The sequence below is a fragment of the Anolis carolinensis genome, chromosome 1 (genome assembly GCF_035594765.1).
Source record: "Anolis carolinensis isolate JA03-04 chromosome 1, rAnoCar3.1.pri, whole genome shotgun sequence".
NCBI classification, from domain to species: domain Eukaryota; kingdom Metazoa; phylum Chordata; class Lepidosauria; order Squamata; family Dactyloidae; genus Anolis; species Anolis carolinensis.
This window is the reverse complement of record NC_085841.1, coordinates 359,134,559-359,162,122: the sequence shown is the minus strand read 5'-3', so window position 1 is coordinate 359,162,122 and position 27,564 is coordinate 359,134,559. Positions and strand designations below refer to the sequence as shown.

General features: G+C 39.6%; 1 protein-coding gene and 1 long non-coding RNA gene across 2 annotated transcripts; one reads left to right on the top strand and one right to left on the bottom strand.

Moving 5' to 3' along the window:
• The first annotated feature begins 112 nt into the window (after positions 1-112).
• Positions 113-16,915, top strand: psma3 (proteasome 20S subunit alpha 3). The gene is made up of 11 exons (XM_003227141.4): positions 113-270; positions 7,138-7,220; positions 9,607-9,730; positions 10,036-10,137; positions 10,968-11,041; positions 11,939-12,011; positions 14,141-14,206; positions 15,219-15,265; positions 15,692-15,759; positions 16,339-16,403; positions 16,769-16,915. Exons 1-11 carry the CDS (start codon positions 250-252, stop codon positions 16,811-16,813), a joined length of 768 nt encoding a protein of 255 aa, XP_003227189.1. The 5' UTR covers positions 113-249; the 3' UTR covers positions 16,814-16,915.
• On the bottom strand, positions 2,884-27,417 carry LOC103280632 (uncharacterized). The gene is made up of 3 exons (XR_507445.3): positions 27,058-27,417; positions 7,090-20,933; positions 2,884-5,144 (listed from the first exon to the last, which is right to left on the bottom strand). It is a non-coding gene; the product is annotated as an uncharacterized LOC103280632 (long non-coding RNA).
• Positions 27,418-27,564: the final 147 nt, after the last annotated feature.

Sequence of the window (27,564 nt, the reverse complement as noted above, 5' to 3'; positions counted from 1 at the left end):
TCAGGCTATTGATTATGGTTTTCCACGCACGCGTACTCTTCTCCTCCGCTGCCGCGCGCCGACTGCGCCAGCCGTGACTGGATGCATTCTTGGCTCCTCCCCCTCCTGCTATCAGCGAGAGGCGATTGGCCAAAACTCCAGAGGCAGTTGTCCAATAGTTGGGCGCGTTGCTGAGCAGTGACTGAGCAGTGTGAGTGAGGCGGCGGTGGAGAAAGAGTGCCGGCTGCTTGCTCTCAGGCCTCCTCCGCCATGAGTTCCATAGGCACCGGGGTAAGTAAGGTTGAGGAGGAGAAGGAAAAGGGCTCTCTGAAAAAGGGGAAAAAAGCGGAGAGGGGTTCGAGGAGAGCTTTGTCTCTTCACTTCGAGGGTCTCGGCCATACACACAGGGCGGTGACGTCATCTCTGTGCGACTCGTAGAGAGGCATAGCTGTTGGTAGGCCGCTGAGTCACTTGAAGGGAAAGCGAAAGCGAAGGAATCTAGGAGGAGCTTCTAGACGAGGCCTGGGCCAAATTGGGCCTTCCCTCCAGGTGTTTTGGACTTCAACTCCCATAATTCCTAGCAGCCTCGTCTAAACTCATACAGTAGAGTCTCACTTATCCAAGCTAAACGGGCCGGCAGAACGTTGGATAAGCGAATATGTTGGATAATAAGGAGGGATTAAGGAAAAGCCTATTAAACATCAAATTAGGTTATGATTTTACAAATTAAGCACCAAAACATCATGTTATACAACAAATTTGACAGAAAAAGCAGTTCAATACGCAGTAATGTTATGTTGTAATTACTGTATTTACGAATTTAGCACCAAAATATCACGATATATTGAAAACATTGACTACAAAAATGGCTTGGATAATCCAGAAACTTGGATAAGCGAGGCTTGGATAAGGGAGACTCTACTGTATATTCAACTGCTGTTAATGACAGGATTGATTTATTTCGTGTCAAAAGCATTGTACAGCAAATACATTTCAAATAATGGAAATTAAAAAAGAAGAAGAAGAAAATCACAAGCAACTAAATAGTTTTGGACCAAAAGCGGGCAACAGCAACCGCATTGTCTGTAGCTTTAAACAACTCCTCCTCCGTACATGAGGCAGGGCATTGTGGGCAAGCATACATGTGCTGAGTTGTTTGTTCAGCTCCACAGTCACACAAGGTGGAGGATTCCTCCAGGTAGTGCCAACCTTGCCAAGTTGTCTTTTGATCTGCCCACTCCACTTCTGAGTCTGTTCAGGGACTTCCAAGTTGCCCATTCTTGGTTTGCCCCTAGAGGAAGACCCTCTTGGGGGGCCATCCAGTTAGAATGACATAATGTTCTTCCTAATGTTGAGATGGGATCACTTTTCCTGCAATTTAAATCCATTCAGCCCAAGTTCTCCCCCTCCTCAATAATAATAATAACTTTATTCTTATATCCCACCCCATCACCCTGAAGTGACTCTGGGCGGCTTACATACGAACAAGCCCGACAGTACAGCAATAAAGCATATCAACATAAAATACATTTCAGTTACAATGAATTAATACATAAAAAACAAAATATCATAAAACATAAACTCAACAATAACCAATAGCCGAGTGCAATGGGCGTGTTCAGAAATAGTCAGGGCAATAATAATACATGTGCAATATATTGCAAGACCACTGATAAGATGGACCAGTAGTAAAGTGCAGAGACTGGGTATAGGATGGAGGTAGAAGGAATCACAAATTGTAACTGAATTAGTCAAAGGCACATTGAAATAACCAAGTTTTCAGGTCTTTCTGAAAGGTGACTCAAAACGGAGATGTCTATAATCTACAGTGAAACGTAAAAAAGGAAAGTATGGTATATAGTATGTAAATACTGTTGGTAATGTAATGTTATCCTCTATATAAACAACTTTTAGTGGCACTTGTTATACAAGCTGCACAAGGGGATTATGGTGTCGTATTTAACATCAATCTAAACTGAATTTGGCTAGAAACAGTGGTAGATCAAGGCCCTGTCCTTATGGAATCTCTTCTGTTTACTCGTAGTATATATTGCAATGAATACTTTACTCAAGGTATCCACTATTTGTATTATCATTCACTACAATAGTATAGTTCTTAACATAAAGGCATACACTTGGCAACACTTGCAAAGGTAATATGGAAAAACTATTCCTATTTATAGTTTAAGTGCCAATTACGTCAAATAGAAATAAAAACCAAACGAAGTCTTATAGTTGACTTACTAACAATCAAAATTGCTGTCTCAGCATTGAATCGAGTTAAATAAACAGTTCTTAACATGCAGATGTACAATAAGGTAATCCTTCACATAAGCCTTAACATAAAGCTGCTGTAGCCTCTAGTTTGATTTCAATCTTGTCAAATCGAATAAATGAAAAACAAGCAAAATCTGCTGTCCTCTTGATAGTGTTCTCAAGTGTTGCATATTACTTACATACTATATACCATATTTTCCTTTCTGAAAGGTGGCCAGAGTGGGGGCTAACCTAATTTATCTCGGGAATTCCAGAGCTGGAGGGCCACCACCAGGAAGGCCCTCTCCCTTACCCCACCAACTGTGCTTGAGACAGAGTGCGAGAAGGGCCTCCCCTGTTGATCTTAAAAGTTCACGCCGGTTTGTAGTAGAAATGTGATCGCGAAGATAGGCTGGACCCGAAGTGCTTCAGGCTTTATAGGTGATAACAAGCACCTTGAATTGGGACCGGAAACTTATTGGTAGCCAGTGGAGCCGTTTTAATAGGGGGGTTGTCCGCTTCCTATAATTCACTCCTGTTAACAACCTGGCCACCGCCCGTTGTACTAATTGGAGTTTCCGGGCCATCTTCAAAGGCACAACCACATAAAATGCATTGCAGTAATCCATCCTTTCAGACATTGAAACATAATACTAAGAATAAGCTTTATTTATATCCCGCCCCTTCTCCCCAAAGGGACTTTGGGCAGCTTACAGCAAAACTAACAAATACAGTAAATGATATAACAAACAATAATCATTTCTTAATAAAAGCAAAATAGCATCATAGCATAGACATAAATAAACAGTTCAAAATACTATAAATATAAATGTAGCATATAAATGTAGCAAATAAATAAATAAAATACTATTAATAATAATAATAATAATACACTTTATGTTCCGCTTTATCTCCCTGAAGGGACTGAGCAGATTACAGAAACACATACAAGGCAAACATTTAATGCCTTTTACACAATGGCATATAATAGATAAGGTAAAGGTCTTCCTTTTTTTTCTTCCATCTCCCGCATCTGGATGCTATGCTCAACTCCAGCCATGGGGATGTGCTCTTGTTCCATTTTTTCATGCTGAGGAGCCAGTTATTGTAGGCATCTCCCGTGTTGCCGCCACATTTTGCATATCTGCATGGGGCACCCTTTTACCTTCCCGCTGAGGCAGTACCTATTGATTTACTTGCATTGATGTACCTATTGATCTACTTGTATTGATCTACTTTCACAATCTGGAACTCTGCTCCAGAGTGTAGTGGAGGATCCTTCCTTGGAGGCTTTTAAGCAGAGACTGGATGGCCATCTGTCGGGAGTGCTTTGAATGTGATTTTCCTGCTTCTTGGTAGTGGGTTGGACTGGATGTCCCATGAGGTTCCTTCCAACTCTATGAATCTATGATTCATTGCATGCTTTCGAACTGCTAACTTAACAAGCTAGGGCTGACAGTTAGGAGCTCACTCTGATCTGTGGCTTTGAACTGCTGACCCTCCGGTTGACAGATTTCCTGCAGCTAGTTGTTTAACCCACTGTACTACCACAACCCATCATTTAGTTCTCTAAAAACAGTATATATCTAAACGCCATTTGAAACCAGGCAATTCCTATAATCAGAGTATCCAGCATTACAAATTATAGCTCTAATAACCATTTAAAGTTCTGTCAGATGAGGTGGTTGATATTCTTTACCATTATCAAAAGTCTGCTTAAATAGCCAGGTTTTCAACTCCTTCCTGAAAGTTATGAGAGTGGGTGCTTGTCTACTTTCCTTTTGAAGGCATTCCAGAATCAGGAGGCTACTACCGAGAAGGCCCTCTCCCTCTTCACCACCAGCCTCACTTATGAGGGAGATAGGATCGAGAGGAGGGCCTCCTGGCTGATCTTAGGGCCCAGACAGGTTCATAAGGAGACATGTGGCCAAGTAAATAGGCAGGAACCAAACCATAAAGCTGTCATGTCCCCTCTCAGCCTTCAGCTGTCCCCTCAGCTGACAATTCCATCTCCAATTAGAATCCTGGCTGTGTCCTTTGAACAAATTGAAGTTTCTGAACAGTTTTCAAAGGCAATCCATGTAGATCATGTTGTAGTAATCCTAATGGGATGTAACCAATACATGGCTAAACATTTAGGCTAAACATACCCAGATCCCCAAGCTATAATAATAATAATAATAATAATAATAATAATAAAACTTTATTTATATACCGCCCTATCTCCTGGATGGGACTCGGGGCGGTTTACAGTCATAAAAGCAACACAAACATTACATAACAACATAATACACATTATTAAACAAAGTAAAATAATACAATTATAACAATACAGTAGAGTCTCACTTATCCAAGCCTCGCTTATCCAAGCCTCTGGATAATCCAAGCCATTTTTGTAGTCAATATTTTCAATATATCGTGATATTTTGGTGCTAAATTCGTAAATACAGTAATTACAACATAACGTTACTGCGTATTGAACTACTTTTTCTGTCAAATTTGTTGTATAACATGAAGTTTTGGTGCTTCATTTGTAAAATGATAACCTAATTTGATGTTTAATAGGCTTTTCCTTAATCTCTCCTTATTATCCAAGTTATTCGCTTATCCAAGCTTCTGCCGGCCCGTTTAGCTTGGATAAGTGAGACTCTACTGTAAATCACACTTACATGACCAGATCAAGGGGACGGGAACCATAAAACCAATATATTAAAATGTATCATTTTAGGCTAGGGAAATGTTGTGCAATATATTCAGGCTCAGAAAACGGCGGTAGTCCAATATAATTACTCAAAAACCTGCCGACACCACCAGGTCTTCAGCTACTTCCCATAGGGCTTCCAGACCTTTGATGGTTTTAGTTGTTTTTCTCTGGACACCTTCCAGCTTGTCCCTATTCTTCTTGAACACTGACAAGGGAGAAGGAGTTTCAATGGCAAGTTTGTTTTAAGCACAGTTCAAACTTCTAGTTATCACCTATAAACTCCTTAGATCAGGCACGGGCAAGCTTCGGCCCTCCAGGTGTTTTGAACGTCAGCTCCCACAATTCCTAATAACTGGTAGGCTAGTCAATTAAAAAAGACTTTTTAATTTAAACAAGCATTTGATGACAAAAGTGTGTTTCTTGTTTCTGTTACACCATCCATTTGGTGCCTCAAAATGATTATGGATATCGTTGACCTGCTGATCCCAAAAATGGCATTAATTTTCCCATCAGCTCTAGGTTTTGAGATAAATAACATATGACATCTCCTAGGTGCCATCTGCTAGACCATAAAAAACCATCATAACCATGTCTTAAGAAACAAGAGCTGATTTGGTCTATCCAATACAATTTCCTGAACCAGCACCCCAAATAACCCCAGGAACAGGCCTAAAAACCAAGGCACTTCTACTCTGTGAGTCTACACTGCCATATAATCCAGTTCAAAGCAGAAAATTTAGATTATATGTAGAAAGGGCACAAGAAAATATTTTTGTTGGGCTGTGTTATACTATGACAAATTAGTGGTTGTATTAGTAGGAGAAAACCACTGATATTGAGATTTAATAAATTCTAATTCTAAAGACTTCCCTGTTATTCTTGGATATATTTGGAAAATATGCCTTTAATTCTCAGGGGAAAAAAGGCCTATGCTGCTTGGCTTAGCCTAGAACTGTGCTCAGGTTATCTGCAGTTTTTTTTCTTTTTCTTTCTCCTGACTTAAAAAAAAAAGCTGAAATAGGAAAAAAATGTAACTTTGGTTGTAGGACATCATAGTCTAAAAATGAAATAAACTAATTCATATATCAGCTATAACAAGTCCCAGTGCAAAGAAATTTAATCCTAAACAGACAGCATCATGTAAGACAGTTTCAAATCTTGTGGCTACCTTCTGCAGAATTCTGCAGTTTGTAGTTTAGGGAATGGGCTTAAAACTGCTCAGCCAGAGAATCCTGGGCCTCACTAAACTATAAACCCCAGAATTCTGTAGGAGGCAGCCACAAAATTTAAAGTGGATAATTGCTTTAGTGTTTTGGACTTCAGCTCCCACAATTCACAACAGCTGGTTAGCTGGCTGGGATTTCTGAGAGTCGAAATCCAAAACAACTGGAGGACCAAAGCTCCACTGCTCTAATGTGATGAAGTCCCAAGAGTTTAACTGAAAAATTAAAAGTGCAGAAAGTAACTGAATTTCCTGATTGACCAGCAGAGGTTGCTATTGACTAGTGTATGCTAGACCATCTCTTGAGACTTTGAAACCAGACAGGGTGGAACAGCCACAAAGTTATTGGGATAGGTTTTGCTAAGGTAACAACAAAATAGATGTTCATTTACTTGCTCATTTTACCCTCATTTTCTAAAAAATCTGGGAGAGTAATTTAGTTAAATAAGTACAAATAAAAACACAATAAGATGGAATATATACAACCATCTTTAGAATTACAATGATTAAAAAACAAGATTAGGAACAATGTAAAAGCAGCTTCTAGACTTTGCAATCAGTTTTCACAGTTCAGGATTCAAAAAATTTCAGGTGTTGATAAAGAACAGAATATGTATTTCCACAACAAAGAACCTAAGTGTAGTATCTGTTTAAAAAACCTTTACCAACCCTAATTTTATTTAAGAGGAAAATACCAACTAAGCAGGACTTAATTTCCCCACTTGTAATTATATGTATCAATATAGCAAATGCTCCAAACTTTCTAACTACTTGGAAGAGTGGATGCTTTTCTTGTTTTCGTGCATTTCTTTCATAGAAGCAGCATAAATATTCAGGAAAAAATGAGCAGTTTGGGAGAGAATTTATTTATCTAGTGGGGGAAGCCGCCTACATTGAGATGTGATCAGTACAGCTCAAGTTTTGTCACCTCTTGCTGCAGTTCTTCTTTGAAATACTTTTTTTTTCTTCCTCTCAGTATGATTTGTCGGCCTCCACATTTTCTCCAGATGGCAGAGTGTTTCAAGTAGAATATGCTATGAAAGCTGTTGAAAATAGCAGGTGAGAGTAAGATAAGTTTTTGTATTTTCGTCATTTGAAAATTATTTGCTAAAGTAGAGGATTATTTCACTAGGAAGTATTTTCTCTCTGGAGAATAGAACCAGGATCACAAATTCATGTGGCCACCTAGTATTTTTTTTTGGGGGACCGCCTTACATCTGGAAACTGATGTCCTCACTGTGGAAGAACAAGTGGGTTGAGAATAGTTCTCCGCAGTTGCCTGCAAACTAACCGCCAAGACTTTGAGGACCATCCTACTCATACATGAGTGATCACCAATGACTTTATTGGTCCCAGTTTTATCTCCTTGACCTGGTTGCAGGTTCCCACAATTTCAGGCAGGTTCCCACAATTTCAGGCATTGATGGAAACAAGATATTAGAAATAAACAACATTGATTTAACTGTAACATGTCTGCAAGTACAGTGGGTTTCCTGGATCCACAGAGGTTTGGTTCTGGGTGGTTGTTATTAAATGGTGGTGACATGCATCCAGGTGCTTCAGTAGATATGTGTTCATGTTCCTGCCATTTTTTTGTATAGGACATAATGATCTGTGGCTGGTGGAAATTGTGAATCCAGAGGGTTCACAATTTGAAAATCTTACTTACAAATATGCTGGCATAGAATTAGTATCCCTATCTGCATCCAGGAAGGCCCTGTTACAAACAAGATTGATTCTGTCGGTTTGTTCTTAAGTTGAATTTGTATGTAGGTTGGAACAGGCACTTTTTAAAGGTGTAACACCAGTCATAGATTTATTTATTTTTAGCTTTTGATAACATAGGGAAGGGTAGTGTTTGTTTTGCTGTCTGTGCCCCTGTTCAGAAGATTTCACTTTACTTTCTGTCCCTGTGGTAATTGGGTTGTGAAAAAATTGGCTTCCAGCGGAAACATGGATAGGAAATAAAACTTCAATGGATGTTGGTAACTCAGGGACTGCCTGTAAAGGTAAAGGTTTTCCCCTGACATTAAGTCTAGTCATGTCCAACTCTGGGGGTTGGTGCTCATCTCCATTTCTAAGCCGAAGAGCCAGCGTTGTCCATAGACCCTCCAAAGTCACGTGACCGGCATGACTGCATGGAGTGCCGTTACCTTCCCGCCAGAGCAGTACCTATTGATCTACTCAAATTTGCATGTTTTTGAACTGCTAGGTTGGCAGAAGCTGGGGCTAACAGTGGGAGCTCACTCTGCTCCCTGGATTTGAACCGCCAACCTTTAGGTCAGCAAGTTCAGCAGCTCATTGGTTTAATCCACTGAGCCATCCGGGGCTCTTGTACCATGTGTATGTCTTAGGGATGAGTGTCTACCAAGTGTAACTTCATTTATTCTATTTCAAAATTGAAACTAGTCTTACTTGATTCATAACAGTGAAGCAGAGTCCAAAATCCTCAGGCTGGGAATGCTTTCAATCGAATTATGTATAATTCCATTAAAAATTGCAAAAAGTTAATAGTTGGTTATTTTCATGACATTAGAAACCTTTATAAAAATATTGTAAATAACAATTATATCAAATATTTAGAACATCATGTTTCATTTGTTGTTAGTTTTTGCAATGTTTCCTTTGATTATAGCGACAGATATATTAATTGATAGGGGTGTGCAAAATGGCACAGAGTTCCGATCTGTTTTCATCCTGTGTTTTGGGGAGATCCTTCCAGAAACAGTAACTGAACTCAGGGTTCCAAATTTCAAATTCAAATCTCTGGGAATCTTCCTGAAAATAGAATGGGGGCCATCCAAAATTCAAAACGAAACTAGGACAAAAATAGGATGGATTTGCACACCCCTGTTGATTAATCATAACAACAACAATAATGATGATAACAACTTTATTCTTATATCCTGCCCCATCTCCCTGAAGGGACTCGGGGCGGCTTACATGGGGACCAAGCCCAGTAATGCAACAATAAAATACAACAACATAAGATACATTCAGTTACAATTAACTGATACATAAAAACATATAAAAATAATAAAAGAAGAAACTCAACAGCAACTGATAACCAATAAGCAATAGCCAGGCACAGTGGGCATGTTCAAAAATTGGAGGCATGGCAATAAATTATACATGTGCTATATATTGCAAGGTCACTAATAAGATGGGCCAGCAATAAAGTGCATTGTAGAAACTACCTTTCTGTATAAGTGGACCTGCTGTTTAAGATTTCAGTGAGGTGTAATTTAGAGAATAGAACTGGCAAAGCTATCTTTGAGTATTCCTTACCTAAAATTCATGGGATCAGCATATGTCAATTGGCTTTTGTTACTGTTCTTAGTGGTCCTGTAACATTTATGTTTGAGTTTCTAGAGCATTTTTAAGTTGAACATGTTCTATAAAGTAAATGCAATGAGCTGATTACTCTGCTCTGACTTCTTTTCAGTACAGCACTTGGGATTCGGTGTAAAGATGGTGTAGTCTTTGGAGTGGAAAAACTAGTTTTATCCAAACTTTATGAAGAAGGGTCCAATAAACGTCTTTTTAATGTTGATCGACATGTTGGAATGGTGAGTCAGTGTTGAGAATTTTGTAGTTCTTATTGTTTGGCACATTGGTACGTTTAAATAGTGATGATCCAGTTGTTAAAAATCCTCTTGGATAAGCAAGTTGTGACTTTCAGTTTGGAACCAGGAAGTATTTCTGGCCTCAACTTGTGGGAGTGGAAATGCTAGTTTGACCGGTTCTGGGAACATGTGACTGTTAAATACATTCCTGATGTAAATGATAATGCTGGAATGAGACTTGGAGGGTGATGTGTTGAGATTCAAATTCCAGACTTGAATTTATTTTGAGATGATGGTCCTTTTTTCAGGCCGTAGCAGGACTTCTGGCTGATGCTCGGTCTTTGGCTGACATAGCAAGGGAAGAAGCTTCCAACTTCAGATCCAACTATGGTTACAATATTCCACTGAAAGTAAGTTAAATTTGTGCTGTTTATATAGCTCCTGAAACACAAAGGCCATGTTGGGACATAGTGCTAAACTTATCTTGAATGGTTCCACCTTCCATTTCCTTCAGCAAAAAATATCACTGGCCAACACACATTTTGGTGTCTCAAATGTTAGACCACGTTGACCTGCTGATTCCAAAAATGGCACCAGTTTTCACATATCGGCTTTAGTTTTGGAGATACAGAACACATGTCATATTCATCTGATAGCAGCTAGCCCATAGAGAATGATGATAACCATATCGAAGAAACTAGTGCTGATGCAGTCTATCCAATGCAATTTTCTGAATCAGCACCCAAAGTAACCTCAAGAATAGGCCTAAAAACCAAGACACGGGGAACATTTTTTTGGTTGATTGGTCTGTGTAATATTTGGGAAATTCACTTCCACTTTCAGTTAGCCAGTTGTCTCAGTAGTTCAGAACTGGAGTTGTGGTTAATACTAACTGTGGCTAATTCAAGCAAACCTGCTTCATATACTATGGTCTGAAATTCCTTATTTTAAATTAACCATACAGGAATTGGGATTAAATGTTGCCTGTCATTCTTGGCAGCACAGTAAAGCAGTCAACTAAGAACCTCTGAAATCCTCCTTGTTTGCATTTGAGGCAGAAAGAAAGAGCAAGCATGAGGCTCACTTGTTCCTAGTTGGATAAATAATGATGAACCATGGCTTAGTGTGATATGGAAACATGGCTACAGGTTACCGTTGCTTCTTCGACAAAAATGTTTTGATTTAAATGAAGAAATGATTATTTTCCACAGTCTAAAATTCATCCTCTCTTCCCCCATAGCATCTTGCAGACAGAGTGGCTATGTATGTACACGCCTACACACTATACAGTGCTGTCAGACCTTTTGGCTGCAGGTAGGAACTTCTATTCAATCTATCCCAATTATTAACATCCTGTGAGCAATGGTTCAAGGCATATAATAACTTCCTAAAACAATAAGCAGTTGTATATAAAATACCAGGTTAAAAGAACCCATGAGTGTTTAGGTGAAAAGGAAAGGACGGTAGCACCAGAAGTACACCTGGGGTGAAGTTTAACCCTCAGATGAGGGAATGGCAGAAAAATTGCTACAGACAATATCCTGCCAGTCATGTTTTTATGGAGAGCTTTCTTCAAGGTGAATAAATGACTTGTTTCAAAGACGTATTTCCTCTGAGTTGAACAGAATGATATTTGAGTCATGTCACAAGTAATATCCAAATCCCCCTCAGCAATTCAGTGTTTCCAGTTTGCTACTGAGCACAGGATAAGTATACAGCTTTGTTGCCCTTAGGCTGCAACTCTAGAAGTTATTTGACTCAAGAAGGGTGTGCATATGTATATACAGTATTTTGAAGACGGACACCCTCAAAATCCTTCAGCACGTTCCTTTTCATTCCTGGATTTGTATTTGGAACAACAATACCCTAGACTTTTTGATTCCTTCCTTTGTAATTTTAAATACACTAAAAGCTTAAATTTTCGATCCATAACACAAGTGTAGCAGAACTCTTAAACAAATTGTCTAGTTGAAATAGGTGCCTGCCTTAACTGAACGTTATGGTGCATTGTCACTTACAAAATCACTGTCTTGCCATTCTCAACAAGGGTTATATTTAGAACAAAATATGGTGATTGCTGGCTGTGGTTTGACTTCAATGAAACAATCAGAAATTATTTTGACATTTCTTTATTTGCATGAGGTCAAACTTTTGTCAGAATTCTCTATAGTTGGCAGGTCCTGTCCTAACAAGATTCCTTGCCCTTTCCAGCTTCATGTTGGGCTCCTATGATGATGACGATGGTGCTCAGTTGTACATGATTGATCCTTCAGGTGTTTCATATGTGAGTTTTTTTTATACTGTTTTTATATTGAGACTTCTACAAAACTTCTTCATGTGTATGGAAGCTAGTAAAAAAAGTTAGCCACATGTTTCACAATGGCATAATCTACTACTGGGAAGTTTCTGATGAGAAATGCACCCTCACACCTGACGGCAGGTGTACATACACAATTACAGATTACTGTGTTATTATAAATGTACATGTGATTTTTTTTGCTTTTTGAAAATATATTCTGTATTCAAAAAAAGGCAAAATAGAACACAAAAATGATATGTAAAACTACCAAAGCCAGCATCTCTATAGTGTCTACTACTACTAAACTACAATTATCTCCAGACCTTCAGATGCTGTTTCCTTTATGGAATGTAATATTCTAGTGTTAGTGTTTGTAAATCTAGTAATACTAAACTATAAAATTTTGGAAAAACGCTCTGACTTTAACCTCAGGATAATACCATATAACATGTTTTATTATCAGTGCTCTTAATCAACAGTGTATCATAAGAAAAAGAGGGGGAAATGATAGTAAACAATGTTGTTGTCAAATGTTTGTGTTAACATTGTTCTATCAATGGTTTTAGTCAATAAACAATGGTTATTGACCAATCTTTAAATATCCTACTTTTCTATTCTACACAAAGCTTCCAGTTCTTTAGAAAACATTGTGTTGAGTTTAAAGAAACATATCAGTTTATCCAATTTCTATTATTCCAGATCATGTTTAAGATTATTATAGAATTACTTCGCTTTTGTTGTAGCTGACAATGGTAATCATGACGTTTTTGTCAAGATGAAATTTATACTAGTTGCTTAGTCTTGTTGAGTAATGTTTCCAAAAAGGCAGGGTCTCATTTCAAAGGGAAATATGACTCCAGGGAGGAAGCAGTTGATGTTCTCGTGAGGCATTTACAGTTCTGTGCTAAAGAGGCTTGATGGGATATAGCCACAGCAGTTGCAAGGTACTATACATGTGTAATAGAAAAGATCAACATTTCTATTTGAAACTATGGAGTGTTGGAAAATGAGGCATATATGGAAGCTGAGTGTGCTGCAGGATTGGAGCAAGATGGCAGAAGTTGAAACACACTACCAGCAAAAGCAGAAGACTTAAGATTCTGTTAGTAGATAAATTTAGATTTATTTATCATGGAAGTTAGCAGCTTACACTCCCAATTTGCAACCACTGTGCAGGGAAATCCAGAGATTCCACCTCTTGCCCCCCAAGAAATAAGCTCTCCTTCAGCTGCACTGGTTGGAAACATTGGCTTCATTGTAATTAATGGCTACAGCTGTATTAGAGGAGGCACTGTGGTGCAGTGGACTAAACCCTTGTGACCTGCTGACCTGAAGGTTGCTAGTTTGAATCCACGAGACAGAGCTTCCGTCTATCAGATCTAGCTTGCAGGGACATGAGAGAAGCCTCCCAGTAACACATCCAAGCGTCCCCTGGGCAACGTCTCTGTAGACGGCCAATTCTCTCACACCAGAAATTACTTGCAGTATGTTCTCAAGTCGCTTCTGACACGTTATTAAAAAGCTGCATTTGTCATCCCTACTTCTCCCCTCCCAATCAAATTATAAAAGCAGCTGTATTATTTTTAAGCACACTGTATTTGTAAAAAGGACTGAGAAAGGTGTGGTTCTGATTCAGTATGTGACTCCATCCACCTCATTTTCCTCAAACAAAATCAAAGTGGAATCAACACAAAGCTGGTTTACTGTGGCCTTGTCCTCATTGTAAGTCTTTACTATGAAAATCCTGGGTGACAATGTGAAGAAGCTGATCAAGGGCCAGTTGATAGTCTCTCTTGACCTAGTTACTATATTCTTAGTCTACTCCTTTTGAACAAGCAGTGTTTTGAGGGCCAGAAGGAACCTGCATGAAGGAATACAGCCCATTTGTAATGTGCTCAAAAGGAGAGAACTGGTATCTGGTAATGAATAGGCCAGTCCCAAACCAGGAACGTGCAGGTCCACCACCACTTTTCGATTTCAAAAGCCACTGACTGAACTCCTGGTTCACTTTCGTATATTTCTATATTGGTATGCTATACTTCGTTAAAGCTTTTTCTTAAAACCCTACCTTCCATTTCACAGAAAGTCATGGTTAACTTCTGTTGCTTTTACAGGGTTACTGGGGATGTGCCATTGGGAAAGCAAGGCAGGCTGCAAAGACAGAAATTGAAAAGCTCCAGGTAAGCCTGTTCTCTGGTACAGAATGTTTTGAAGCCTAATTTCTTGTTGATTTGCTTTTGAACAAATAGCCTACAGTGCTGAGGAACCTCTGAAACTAGTGCTCACAGGGAATTTCAAGATTTGTACAGTCTTCAGATGTGGCTATCTAGAACTCTTGTTCTGTCAGCAGAATGCTAGTTTCCAGTGAGAAGGTCTCCACCCATTCCCAATTTTAGTTATGTTCCTTGTACATGCATATATATCCTTGCAAAGTTATCATTGTGGAGGCTGTAATGGCTGCCTGTGTCCTGTCTTTTAGTAGATAATGTGGTGGAGAGAAAATATATTCCGCCACCAGAGTCCTTTAATGCATTTCTTAATAGAGATTGAGAGGGCTTTCTCTCCTCCAACTTGGCCATTTGGTTGAAATGTTAAAATACCCTAGGCTTTCCCTTAGTGTCATCCAGAACAAAATTGCACTTATAAAGAGATTTTCCTGTGAAACTGGCTGACACATTCTGCCCTGTTGGTGGCCTAAAAAGGTGGAAAGTATCAACCAAATTTGCCTTTGTCTTTAGGAGATGGGGAACATCCTAACTATGCCTATGCCAATTCATAGCACTAAAATTAAGATTTTATTTCATAAAGATGAGTTTCAGAAATCTGGATTTTACACTCCTTGTGTCTCCTCTTAGTAGTTCATGAAACTGGCATATTTCCACTAATTGCACTTCAGATTAACTATAATTTAGAATTTGGCTGTTATGTGAACAAAAACTAGAAATGGTTAAATGGGAATTAGTTTACAGTTTGTGTCAAATTGAACTTCCTCTGAGTAGAGGTTATCTAAGCTCTTACTGATAGTCATTGTCAGATGCAGGCAGTACTGAATATAAGCAGGACATAAATACAGCTGTTTTCATGAGCAAATATCCTGTTTTGGCAGCTGCATCTGCTAATTATATTACAATATAATTGTTTACATCTTTTGCTCCATATGATTAAATACTAATTTTATCAATATATCCATAGATGAAAGACATGACTTGTCGTGATGTTGTTAAAGAAGTTGCAAAAATGTAAGTTTTTATAGAGTATCATTCATGCTTAAATTGTTGCATTTTAGCTTTTGATTGAAGAAACACTTGATATTGTAGGACAAGTTGTGTGAGTTGGCTGTGAATTAGACCCTTTTAACTCTTGCTTGGGTGGTTATTCTTCAAGGTAAATTGGACTTTCCCTTTTAGATCCAGAGTCATATTCATATTTTATATAAGAACGATTTCAGATTATTTGTTCCATAACTATAACTTCAATTATGGGATGTGCATGTGAGAACTGGTTTATTATGAGGACTAATTATGTTTAATACTGCTGAGAACTGCCTGTTTTATAAACATGGCGAAGTTACTTTACAAGTGCTCCCTTCCTTCCAAAAATTCAGGATCTCTCTTTTCCTATTGCTGGATAACTGAAAATAACGATTGTTTCTATTTTGTTTCTAGAATCTACATAGTCCACGATGAAGTAAAAGACAAAGCTTTTGAACTGGAACTCAGTTGGGTTGGAGAAAGTAATGTATCACATAGACTTTCTTTTTTGAGATTTGTTCTTTTAAGAAAATGCTCACATTATAAAGTAATGTCAGCAGTTACGTATTTAAATATTTCTAAATTACAAAAGCCAGTGAGGGTGTAGTGCTTTGAGTATGGGATTGGAACTCAAGGAGATCAGGACTTAACTTCCTGTTTAGCTGTGGAGACTGACTGCCTGTCTTGGTCATGCTCTCTTAGCCTCAGGTGGCATTACAGTCTGCATTACAGTCTCACCATGCTCCAAAAATGTTTGACCCCAGAAATCTTTATGTACCTCTCTAGGACTTCCAAATTCAATGGTATGTTTCTGGCTCAGGTATAATCAAAATATAAGGTTTGCTATTATCTGTAGTTTCTTGTGTTCAGGGCATTATGTGTCTTGAAATATATCCCCAGAGGTTGTACTATACTAAATAATTTCAGTGTAGAATAATTAGTCAAGTAATATGAAATCAAAGTTCAATGCAAAATGAAAACAATTCTTGTCAGCCAGATATGCAAGCAGATGTAGTGTTGTATCTGATGATATCCTCAAAATGTTTTTTTTTAATTCACAGTAACTAAAGGAAAACATGAAGTTGTCCCAAAAGACATTAAGGAAGAAGCTGAAAAATATGCTAAGGTAAATAGTGGAACTCCAAAGTAGATGGTAGTGACTACTCACAATTGGAGTGGCTCCAAGTAGTTTCCTCATGTCAAAGTGTCTGGCATAATTTAGAAAACAAAGGCAGCCATGCTGGTCTATGACAGATTCAGTAACGATCTTACAAGATTTAGTTTGGCTTGCTTGATATGCTAGCTTTTTTTAAAGCACCTGCTATGGAAAAGATAGCTTGGGACAATGAGAAATTTGTATACCAGTTGTAGTTTTAGCTTCTATAAACCAACAAACTTTCACTCAGATTGTGGAGAGCTGTTTTTTAATTTGCTATATGTTGTTCATACTTAGCAAGCTGTAAAACCTGATATTCTCTTTTTTTTGGACAGGAATCTCTGAAAGAAGAGGATGAATCTGATGATGAAAACATGTAACTTGTTCTTACTTTTAACACGAGATGTAATGTATTTGCCATTATGTATGTCCTGGAAGAATATTTTGAGCGACCAACTTGCACTAAACGTTTTTCCAATTAAGTTTTTGATTTGAGTATTATTTGATCAAAGAGGAAAACAAAGGCAAAAAGGCTGGTATGATAGCAGTACACACATATGTATTCAATCTCACAAGTGATTTAAGAACTGTATCATCTTGGTTAGGACCCTATTACACAAAATCACTGCTCCAGGTTTTGGAAGGATTGCTTTCCTCTTCCCTGGGGCTCATGCTATATTAATATCTACATTCTGTTGAGGGCAAAATGACAAGCTACACACATGCACTGATGTGATTAAGAAACCAAGAAACTACATGTTGTTATAATTGCGGACACATAATTCCAGGATATTATGTTAAACTAGCAATGCAAAAACCCTACATCCTGTTTAATACATTATAAAAGCTGAGTAGTCTCCACAATTCAGTAAAGTGAGTTACTCAGTGGGTCCTGTAAGCGCCTAGACTGAAAACCAAAAGTAAAGAATCACTCCTATAAAATGTGTGCCATTATTTGAACTTTGTAGATTGTAAAAAAGGAATGCCTGTCTCTACTTGCCATAACTTAGCAAGACAAATAGTCATTCTAGAACATCACTTATCTGTAGAGGTGAATAAAACCACGTTTAGAAGTTAAGGAACAAACATGTAAGTAGGCTCTTATAAGCAAAAGTATTTTTTGCATAAGCTTACTTATGCTGTTAGAGAAAATAAGTTATGCACCTGTAGTTGCTAAAAATGGTTTTGTAGAGTACTAAATGATAGGCTTGTCTTGAGAAGCAGCTTAGCAGCCAATGAATTTCAAAAGCATTGTAGCTTCCACTTCCCTGTTGCTTGGGCCCATATCACTATATGCACAAATGTACACTGGGGAGTAAGAAGAATGAAAAATGCATGCATCCAGGAAGATCCATGTGGCAATCATTTTACATCATTCCCACCATGTGATTCAGGAACCATAACACTGCAGGAGCATATAAACCAAATTTAATGTTCACTATTCCAGTGGGATGGGGAGGGAGTGTTTTCATAATTATGAGAAGATTGGGATGACAGATTTTTTAACTTTCCCAGTATGGCATTTCTTCCATACGAGGAAATATTGTTTGAATGAAGAAACCAGGTCATTTCACTTTGTCTCAGATGAAATAAATTTGCTATGCAAGATGTGCAGTTTCTTGTTACATTTCAGCAGACATACCACTGACATTTTCTCCTAATATAGATTCCAAAAGGCCCATTCCAACAATAACCATGTTCCTTATAAAAAGTCATATTCTAGCAACTTGTGATAGCTGTACAATGACAAACAAGCTAAATGAGAATTATCAAGCATAGGCCAGTTTCAACTACGAAGCAGAAGAGTTGCAGCATAGTTATTCTTGTTGTATTTTGATAAACATCATAAAGTACTGTATTCCATGGCTACTTAAGTTTTATCCGACAGTTGAAACTAGACAAAAAGCATTGATTTACAACTGACTCTTTTCCACTACAGAGGGAGAAAGCTCAGCTATGTCCCCTACACTGAAAGATACCCAGTTGAAAGGCAGAGGAGCCTGCCTTACACTGAACCAGGCTGTTAGTCACTGTAGCATAGTACTATCAGATCTATCTGACTTTCCAATGTTTCTTATAGGAGTCTTTCCTAACCCTGGAGATTTTCTATTGAAGTATAAACCAGGCTCAGTCCTGCTTAATCTTTTAAATTGTGTGTCCAGGATTGTATTAAGACATATTTTATACAATTTTCCACAAAATTCAGATGTTCTAGGTCAATTTTATGAGGAAAACCTTCCCAACCTCACAAAGCAATGCCACAGAAGATTCAGACCTTTGACTGCCATGAATATTTCTTTATAACTGGATTTTCTTTAGACCGAGATCTTTTCCCTCAGTAGCTCAGAGGTATGGAGTGCCTGTTCCATTCTGTTGCATGGAAAAGGTGTCACACAGATTAGTGTGGCACTTGTAGCCATTTCCTCTTATCTTGAATGAGTTGAGGCTAGCAACAACGGCTACAGTGTGGAGGGTTCGTGTTTTGTTTACAGCAGTGGTTTTCAACCTGGGGTCCTCAGATGTTTTTTGGCCTACAACTCCCAAAAATCCCAGCCAGTTTATCAGCTGTTAGGAATTCTGGGAGTTGAAGGCCAAAAACATCTGGGGACCCCAGGTTGATAACCACTGCTTTACAGGAACTATTTTTCACTTCTCCCCACATGCCTACTGTCACTCTGTCAAAAGAGCATCTTCAGTCTGTTTTGAACCTGGTCCCCATGTCCTAGGATTTTCCACTAAGCTATTTTCCTACTTCTGCAAACCCTGGGTTTCCCCTATATTAGCTGAAAGTAGTGTTATTTTAGCTACGCAAGACAAAACATTTTTTTTGTAATGAAATATAGTTTTGATACAACAGGGCATGAAGATAACACAAATGTAAGAACCAGCATTTTGTATTTGATGTGAAGAACCAGCCCTAGAATAACTAACAATCTTCTTCAGAGAAAAGGCAAGCTTTTCCTGAAAATGGTAAGACCCTGTTGAAAAGAAAAAGGAACTTGATACTGTGGGCCCTGCTACATACTCAGAATAACCCTATGAGGATAGAGATTGGAGGAGAGAGTGACTGACAAAACGTGTAATCAGTATGCACTAGAACCCAGATCTGCCAAGTCTATAAAACCCCTAAGATTTGCCACAAAATATGGGCATCTGATGGTCCAAGATAACAAACAAGCCTAAAATTACTTCTGTGATAAGGTTACAAACTCAGTACTCTAAAAACCATGGGCATACAGCTCATTTAACTTCAAATCTGGGACAATATGCAAAGCAAAAAACCATTTCCACTAATTTTTCTATCCCCTTTGATGCCAGGTTTATAAACAACTGAACAGAGACCAGCTAAAACAATTTCACAAAAGCACACCTTAATTGTTCAGGAGCTTTATTCTATTAAAAATTAGGAAACTATTTTTAACATTGTATCATCTGTTTATAAGTGCATTTCTTTTTATTTGGTATAAATGGATAAAATACAAAAGTACATCCAAAACAAGACCAAAACAAAAACAAACTACCTGGATTCCAAATTAAAAGCTAGGACTTAATTTTCACAGTATACATAACTTCTTCAGCATAAGGGATACTACCATCTAAATGGTTTATCCTTGAAAATGAGCTGCTATAGGAAAGTGCAAGTTTCAACATGTCTTCCTTTGTTTAATAAGCAATTTAAAGCTTCTTTGAATCACTACCACAGCTATATCTTTACACAACCAAGCTTATTTAGTCACACTGAATAATATTTAGATCATCATTTTCAGATACTAAATTCTATAAGGATGTTATTCCTCACCTCCACTCCCACAGTGCTGTTTCTACTTGCAGCACTGTGGCCAGATTTTCATTGCTACCAAGATCCTGTCTGATCTTGGAAGCTAAGCGGCGTCAGCTCTGATTAGTCCTTTGACAAGAGACCACCAACACATACCAGACGCTGTAGGCTATATTTCAGAAGTGGTAGAACCACCTGAGTATTCCTTGCCTAAGAAAATTTGATGTAATTCATGGAGTAAACTAAGTCAATATGTGACTTAGGTGTACCCAAATTTATTTCAGCTTCATGTTATCTAAAACTGACAGTCTGGGCTATCTGATATGTCCACACATACACTGTAGTTCAGATTCCTCCAATCATGACTCCAAGAATTTTAAACTGGTGCCATATTTGGATCAACATTCAACTCAAAGGTCCCCCATCATTTAACTCACATGATTTCTGACCCCCTACTGATGATCTACAACCATCTTGTCAACTGCTTCAACATATGGAATGTTATAGCTTCCATTCAGCTGTCCTCAGAACTATGTATGTGAAGATTATTCTTCTTGAGTTCTATTTCCCAGTTTTGCAACTGAAATTCTTGTTCTTTGTAAGTAATTTGATGTCACAGGAACCTTCATGAAGTACTTCATCACTGCTCAATTTTGCTTGTCACTGCCTCAAGGACCACGTCACTTAAATGCCGTTTTAGGGTGAGTTCTGAAGTCATACAGCTGAAATAACAGATATAAAGTGTCAGTAATCTATCATAGAAAGCAATCACAACAGTAGTTTGTCATGATTTCTGAGCTTGGCTCTCCAAGTTTTTATTTTATGCTGCCTTATTTCCCACCTTTCTAGATCGCCTACTCAGAGAACCTTGTGGACAAAGTAATGCACAGAAACCTAGAAGTGGGATACCAATCCAGTACTGATAACACTAGGGGAACAAAGCAGACACTCACCAAATGGGATTGGAAAGCAACCAAACCACACAAATTGTGAAAACTCACATTATCTGCCAGAGTGCATTTAACCCACCTACTTTTGGGCTTGTAAAATGTGGCCAGGAGCTATCTGCTTCAGGACACTATGTTCTCCCGTGGGACTGCCCCACTTTGAACCCCACTGCCCTGCTGGTTACATGCAAGCACATGAATGAAATCAACAAATGAGTGCAGTTACCTTAGACCTCTTTCACACTACTGTATATTCCTGGTTTCCCATGACAAAGCAATAAACCCCTTCCTAGGCCCTTGGGATAGAAAACAAGAGTTTTGGGAAACTGAGTTTCTATATCTTCTTTCCAGCTCTTTGGAATATATGAAGCAAGATAGGCTTAGAAAAATTACAAATACCAGTTTTGCTTACTGTTCAACAAATGTGCTAAATCCTGGGTTAAATAAAGGACTCGCCCAAGTGTATTTTTGAACTATGTATGTTTGAAAACGAACTCCAGAAAGGAGGGTGCCAATGCAAATCAGGCACAATGAAAACTAAAATGTATCTAACAAAGGCTGGCCAAATTTTGTGGACATTGTTCAATGTTTCAGGAACACTTTAGTGTTTTCAGTACTCATTTTATATTCTTCCTTCCTCAAAAGTCATCACAACTGAGGGAGTAACAGTTCATCACCTGTAATATGAGAACCAATTTGGTTCTTCCTCCAGTAGTGTTTCAACCTCAAGTCATGACGAAAAGTAATATTTAATTTCTTCTGTGCGTGTTATGTCTCTCAGAGTGCTACTGGACTGTAAAATTAATGCAGTTTGACATGACTATCTGGGCTCTCTGCTATGGAATCCTGGAAGATTTAGCTTTACAAAGCCTTTAAGCTTTCTCTAGTAAAGACTGGTGTCTTTTCAAACGACAAATCCCAGGATTCCATAGCATTGAGTCTTGGAAGTTCAAGTGATGAGAAACAACATTAATTCTATAATGAAGCTGCACTGTTAAGACTGTGGGCTTGATTTATTGAGGGTATGTAAGTGGTATGTAAGTGGTATTTGAAGATTTTCTTGGCTGAAAAGATGCACACTAGTTGCTTCACTAAACAAATAGGAAATATGTCAGCCCTAGGTGACAGAATCAGGATTAACATTAAGGAAGAGCATCATCTCCCCGCCCCATTCCAATTTGTATGTCATGAGAATGGCATGATGGGTGTGCCTGAAAACAATGACATGAACAGCAACACCATGCTTCCCAGGATGTGTCACAATTTTTTAATTTCTGGTTGAACTGAACAATTGTGATAGTATGCCAATTAGCTCTTCCTTTTTTTGGAGAAAAAGTCTACCCTGGAGAATTTTCCCTCATAAATTTCAAACTAAGCATAATCTGAAAGTAATTTTGGGGATACTGCATCCTGGAATATTATGTCCAGTTCTGGGCCTGACATTTCAAGAATGATATTGACAAGTGACCAAAATGATCAACGGTCTGGAAACCATGAATCCCTGTGAAGAACACTTTAGGGAGCCGTTATGTTTAGCTTGGGGGGGAAAAAGGCTAAGAGTGGACATGATAACCATATTTAAATATTTGAAAGGAGGAGACAGAAATTTGTTTTTTGTTGTTCTAGATACACTGAGGACACTGAGCAATGGATTCAAGCTGAAGAAAAAGATTTAATCTAAGCCTTAAGAATTTCCTGACGGCAAGAGTTGCCTGGGAATCTGATTCAGTTTCCTTCTCTGGGGGGGGGGGGGGGTGTTAAGCAGAGGCTGCATGGCCATTAGTCAGGAGGACTGATTGTTTATTTCTGCATGACAGGATAAGATTAGACAGTTCTTGGAGCCTCTTCCAATTCTGTGATTCTGATCACTTGATTGGTGTAGACCAGGCCTCCAGGTGTTTGGGCCTCTAACTCCCAGAAGTTCTAGCCAGCTGTTCCAATGGTCAGGAATTCTGAGAACAGCAGTCCAAAACACCTGAAGGGCTGCAAGTCATGCAGGCCTGGTGTAGAGAGAGTTGAATCAGTTCTACAACAGCCAAATCCACACACAGCCTTGCCCAGCATTAACCAAAGCAGGTGGAAGGTCCAAATTCAGGCACAGTGGACATCTCAGATGCAGAACTCACATACAGAAGCTCTGGATCTTTACCAAAAGGACTGCCAACAAAGAAATCCCTGACCTTTTATGGTAGAACAACTACTTAGTCTCTGTACTATTTAGAGAACAGGTCTGTCCCTGGAATAATTCTATTGCAGATCAATGATGCTTTCAGAATGATGAAGTAAGTGTAGAAGACATAATGGCTGAACCATTACTGGTTATCACACTGAAACTAGCATTCCCATCACCATAGGGGCCATAGATAGATTTACAATAGCAGAGTCAATTATGGAAAATTTATACAAAATGTTTTATCTAAGTTATACAACACCAGTCCTACATCTCAACAAGATAGGTGCTGGATGTAAAACACAGACAGGCACTTTCTTCCATATGTGATGGTTATGTGAGAATGTTAAAGAATTTTGGAATAAATTAATTAAGGAAAGAAAATGTTGTGCAATAAGGTCAAAAATATTCGGGGATGTGTCTGATGGACTTAGAGCAGGCTTCAATCGGAATGATAAAGACATAGCTCAATATAATTTTGCGGCACCAAGAATGCTGACTGCTAAGAATTGGAAAGGGAGGAAAGTGTAAACTAAAGAGGATTGGAAAGATAAACTAATGGATTACAAGCAAATGGCCAAGATATCCAACAACTTGAAGAAAAACAAATTGATACTGAATCCAGACAAAAACAGATGCTTGCCATCAAGGGTACTAATCTGGGGATGAAGGTGTGTCAACCTGTTCTGGATGGGATTACATTCCTTGTGAAAGACTCTGTTCGCAGTTTGGGACTACTCCTGGATTTGTCCCTCCAAATGTCAGCCCAGGTAGATGCGATGGTCAGGAGTGCTTACTGTCAGCTTTGCCTGATCCGCCAGCTGCGCCCCTTCCTAGATTTGGAGTAGGACTAGTGTTGAAGATGGTAGTGCATGCACTGGTAACCTCAAAGTTGGACTTCTGCTATGTGCTATACATTGGGCTCCCTCTGTACCATGTTCGGAAACTCCAGTTGGTTCAAAATATGGCAGCCAAACAGGTTTCAGTGGGTTAAACCGTTAAGCTGCAGAACTTGCTGACCTTAAGGTCGGCAGTTCAAATCCACAGGACAGGGTGAGCTCCCATTGTTAGCCCCAGCTACTGCAATGTAGCAGTTTGAAAACATGCAAATGTGAGTAGATCAATAGGTACCACTTTGACGGGAAGGTAATGGCACTCCATGCAGTCATGCCGGCTACATGAGCTAGGAGGCATCTACGAACAATGTTAGCTCTTCAGCTTAGAAATGAAGATGAACATCAACCTCCAGAGGTGGACTCTTTAATGTACCTTTACCTTTGTTTAACCTCTATTTTTGGTTTTTTTAATAGGTATTTCATAGATATATGTTTTGGTATGTAACTTTTATGGAGCTATGTTTTAGTGCGTGTATTTGTAGTGTCTTTGCTGTGGTAATGTATTTTAATTGTTTTGTAACCTGCCATGAGGAGAGGTGGGAAAGAAATAAAATTATTAACAACTTGGTGGGCAAAAGCAATTGAGAGTTCGTAAAGAAATGAAAATGGGCAATGGCATATCTGGAAGGAGAGTCAAAGAAGTGAATGATAAATGGTTCTAAGAGGAAATTATGGGCAAACATGACAGAAGAGTAAGTAAGTCATGTTACAGGCACCACATGATGAGGGATGGAAGTCAAGGTGCAACGTGCATGGGTATGAGGGGTAAGGATTGACTTTGTGTACAATGTGGGCAAGAGGGATTTATTTATTTATCATATCAGTGGTGAACCAAGGGTACAGTTGTAATGTATTTTAAAAACAAAGTTAAAAACTTGGCATTACACTAAATGTCCTTTGACCAGTACCTGGCTACTTGGAATGCCTCTGGTGTTGCTGTAAGGTCTTCCATTGTGCATGTGACAGGGTTCAGACTACACTGTAATAGGTTGTCTGCGGTTTGCTCTTCTCCATACTCTTATGTCATGGAGTCCACTTTTGTAGCCCCATTTCATAAGGTTGGCTCTGCATCTCATGGTGCCAAAACTCAGTCTGTTCAGCACCTTCCAAGTTGCCCAGTCTTCTGTGTGTCCAGGAGAGAGTTTCTCATCTGGTATCAGCCAGTGATTGAGGTTTCGGGTTTAGCCTGCAATTTTAGACTCTCACTGGCTGAAGTGTTCCTGCGAGTATCTCGGTGGGTCTTAGGAAGCTGTTTCTTGATTTAAGTCATTGGCATGATAGCTGATATCCGAACAGAGGACGGGCCAGAGATGTCACTTCCTTGGTCCTTTCATTACAGGCTTTCCAAGAGATGTTAGTTGGTGCAATACCTGCTAAACAGTTAATTTCTCCAGTGGTGTGGGACGTAGACATCCTGTGATGATACGGCATGTCTCATTAAGCGCCACATCCACTGTTTTACTGTGATGAGATGTATTCCACACTGGGCATGGATCCTCAACAGCAGAGTAGCAAAGCACAAAGGCAGATGTCTTCATTGTGTCTGATTGTGATCCCCAGGTTATGCCAGTCAGCTTTCGTATGATATTGTTTCTAGCGCCCACCGACATACAAGCAGTGCTTCTTGAAAGTCAGAGCACAGTCCAGGGTAACTCCCAAGTATTTTGGTGTGCTGCAGTGCTCCAGTGGGATTCCTTCCCAGGTCATCTTCAGAGCTCAAGATGCTAGAGGGATGTCTTACATGTTTAGTGTCATGTGTGTTATGTGTACTGTATCAATAGTAAAGGTTTCCCCTGACGTTAAGTCCAGTCATGTCTGACCCTGGGGGTTGATGCTCATCTCCATTTCTAAGCCGAAGAGCCAGCGTTGTTCGTAGACACCTCCAAGGTCATGTGGCCGGCATAACTGCATGGAGCCCCGTTACCTTCCCGCTGGACCGGTACCTATTGATCTACTCACATTGGCATGTTTTCCAACTGCTAGGTTGGCAGGAGCTGGGGCTAACAGCGGGTGCTCCCGCCGCTCCCAGGGTTTGAACCTGGGACCTTTTGGTCTGCAAGTTCAGAAGCTCAGTGCTTTAACACACTTCACCACCGGGGCTCCTTACTGTATCAATACACATTGATAAAAAGATGTCTCTTATGTTTAAGTAAGGAGAAGGAGCAAAATTGTACCATAGGCACCGAAGGTTTAGTCATCACTAGTTTTTTCCTACCTTGGAGTATAAAAAAAAATCAGTAAAATTTCAGACAAAGTAATTCATTCATTTCACGGGTTGTTTCTATTTTTTTACGGAAGTTAAAGAATGACAATGCAAGACAAACGTGTTGTCGAAGGCTTTCATGGCCGGGATCACAGGGTTGTTGTGTTTTCCGGGCAGTATGGCCATGTTTCAGAAGTATTCTCTCCTGACATCCTCAGAGGTTGTGAGGTATGGAAAAACTAAGCAAAGAAACTAAGCAAACCTTCTTTGTTTAGTCTCCATACCTCACAACCTCTGAGGATGCCTTCCATAGATGTGAGCGAAACGTCAGGAGAGAATACTTCTGGAACATGGCCATATTGCCCGGAAAACACACAACATCCCTGTAAGACAAACGTCTTTCCCTTTTTGGGAGAAAACGGAAGTGACAGGAAGCGCCCTCTACAATGGCGGCTCTGACGTTACACTAACTTCCGGCTCGCCGCACCGCCCCTTCCGGTAACGGTCGTCGTGGCCCCCTCCCCCTCCCGTGTCCCTCAGAAAACAACACCGCCATTAAAAACGAACAGCCCTCGCCCTCTTCCCGAATAAATACCTTCCCCGTTCCGTATAAAAGGAAAGCGCGATTACCTCAGGCCAGGCCGGTGGCAGCCGCAGCGCTCTTTCCGCCCGTGACTGAGGCGAGCATAAAATGGCGCCCGCTGGAAGGCAGAGGGAGGCCGCAATCCCCACCGCAGGCCTGGAGGCGCATGCGCAGTCGGCGCGGGTTGAATTCTTCCTTCGCCACCACAAACAAGCCTTCGCGTCGGCCCCGCCCTCTTTTTCTCCCGTTCCTAAGAGACGGGGCCCTCGCCAGCCAATCATCTCACGCCTTCGGTTTAAGCTTCTACCCAATCGCATCGCGAGAAGAAAAAAGGCGGAGCTCTCGGTGTGGAAACTTTGACTTCCTTTTAAAGCCTTCGCGATTGAAGAAGGCGGGCTTTGTAGAGCGTAGCATTCCCTCACCCAATGGCCTCCCCGGAGCAGCAGTGGCGTCCAATGGGAAAAGAAGGGGGCGGGAATAGAATCCACCAATGGCAGGCCGTCCTGTGCAGCGCCTTGTCATTCGGAGTCAGTCAGATAGAGAGAAAAGGAGGG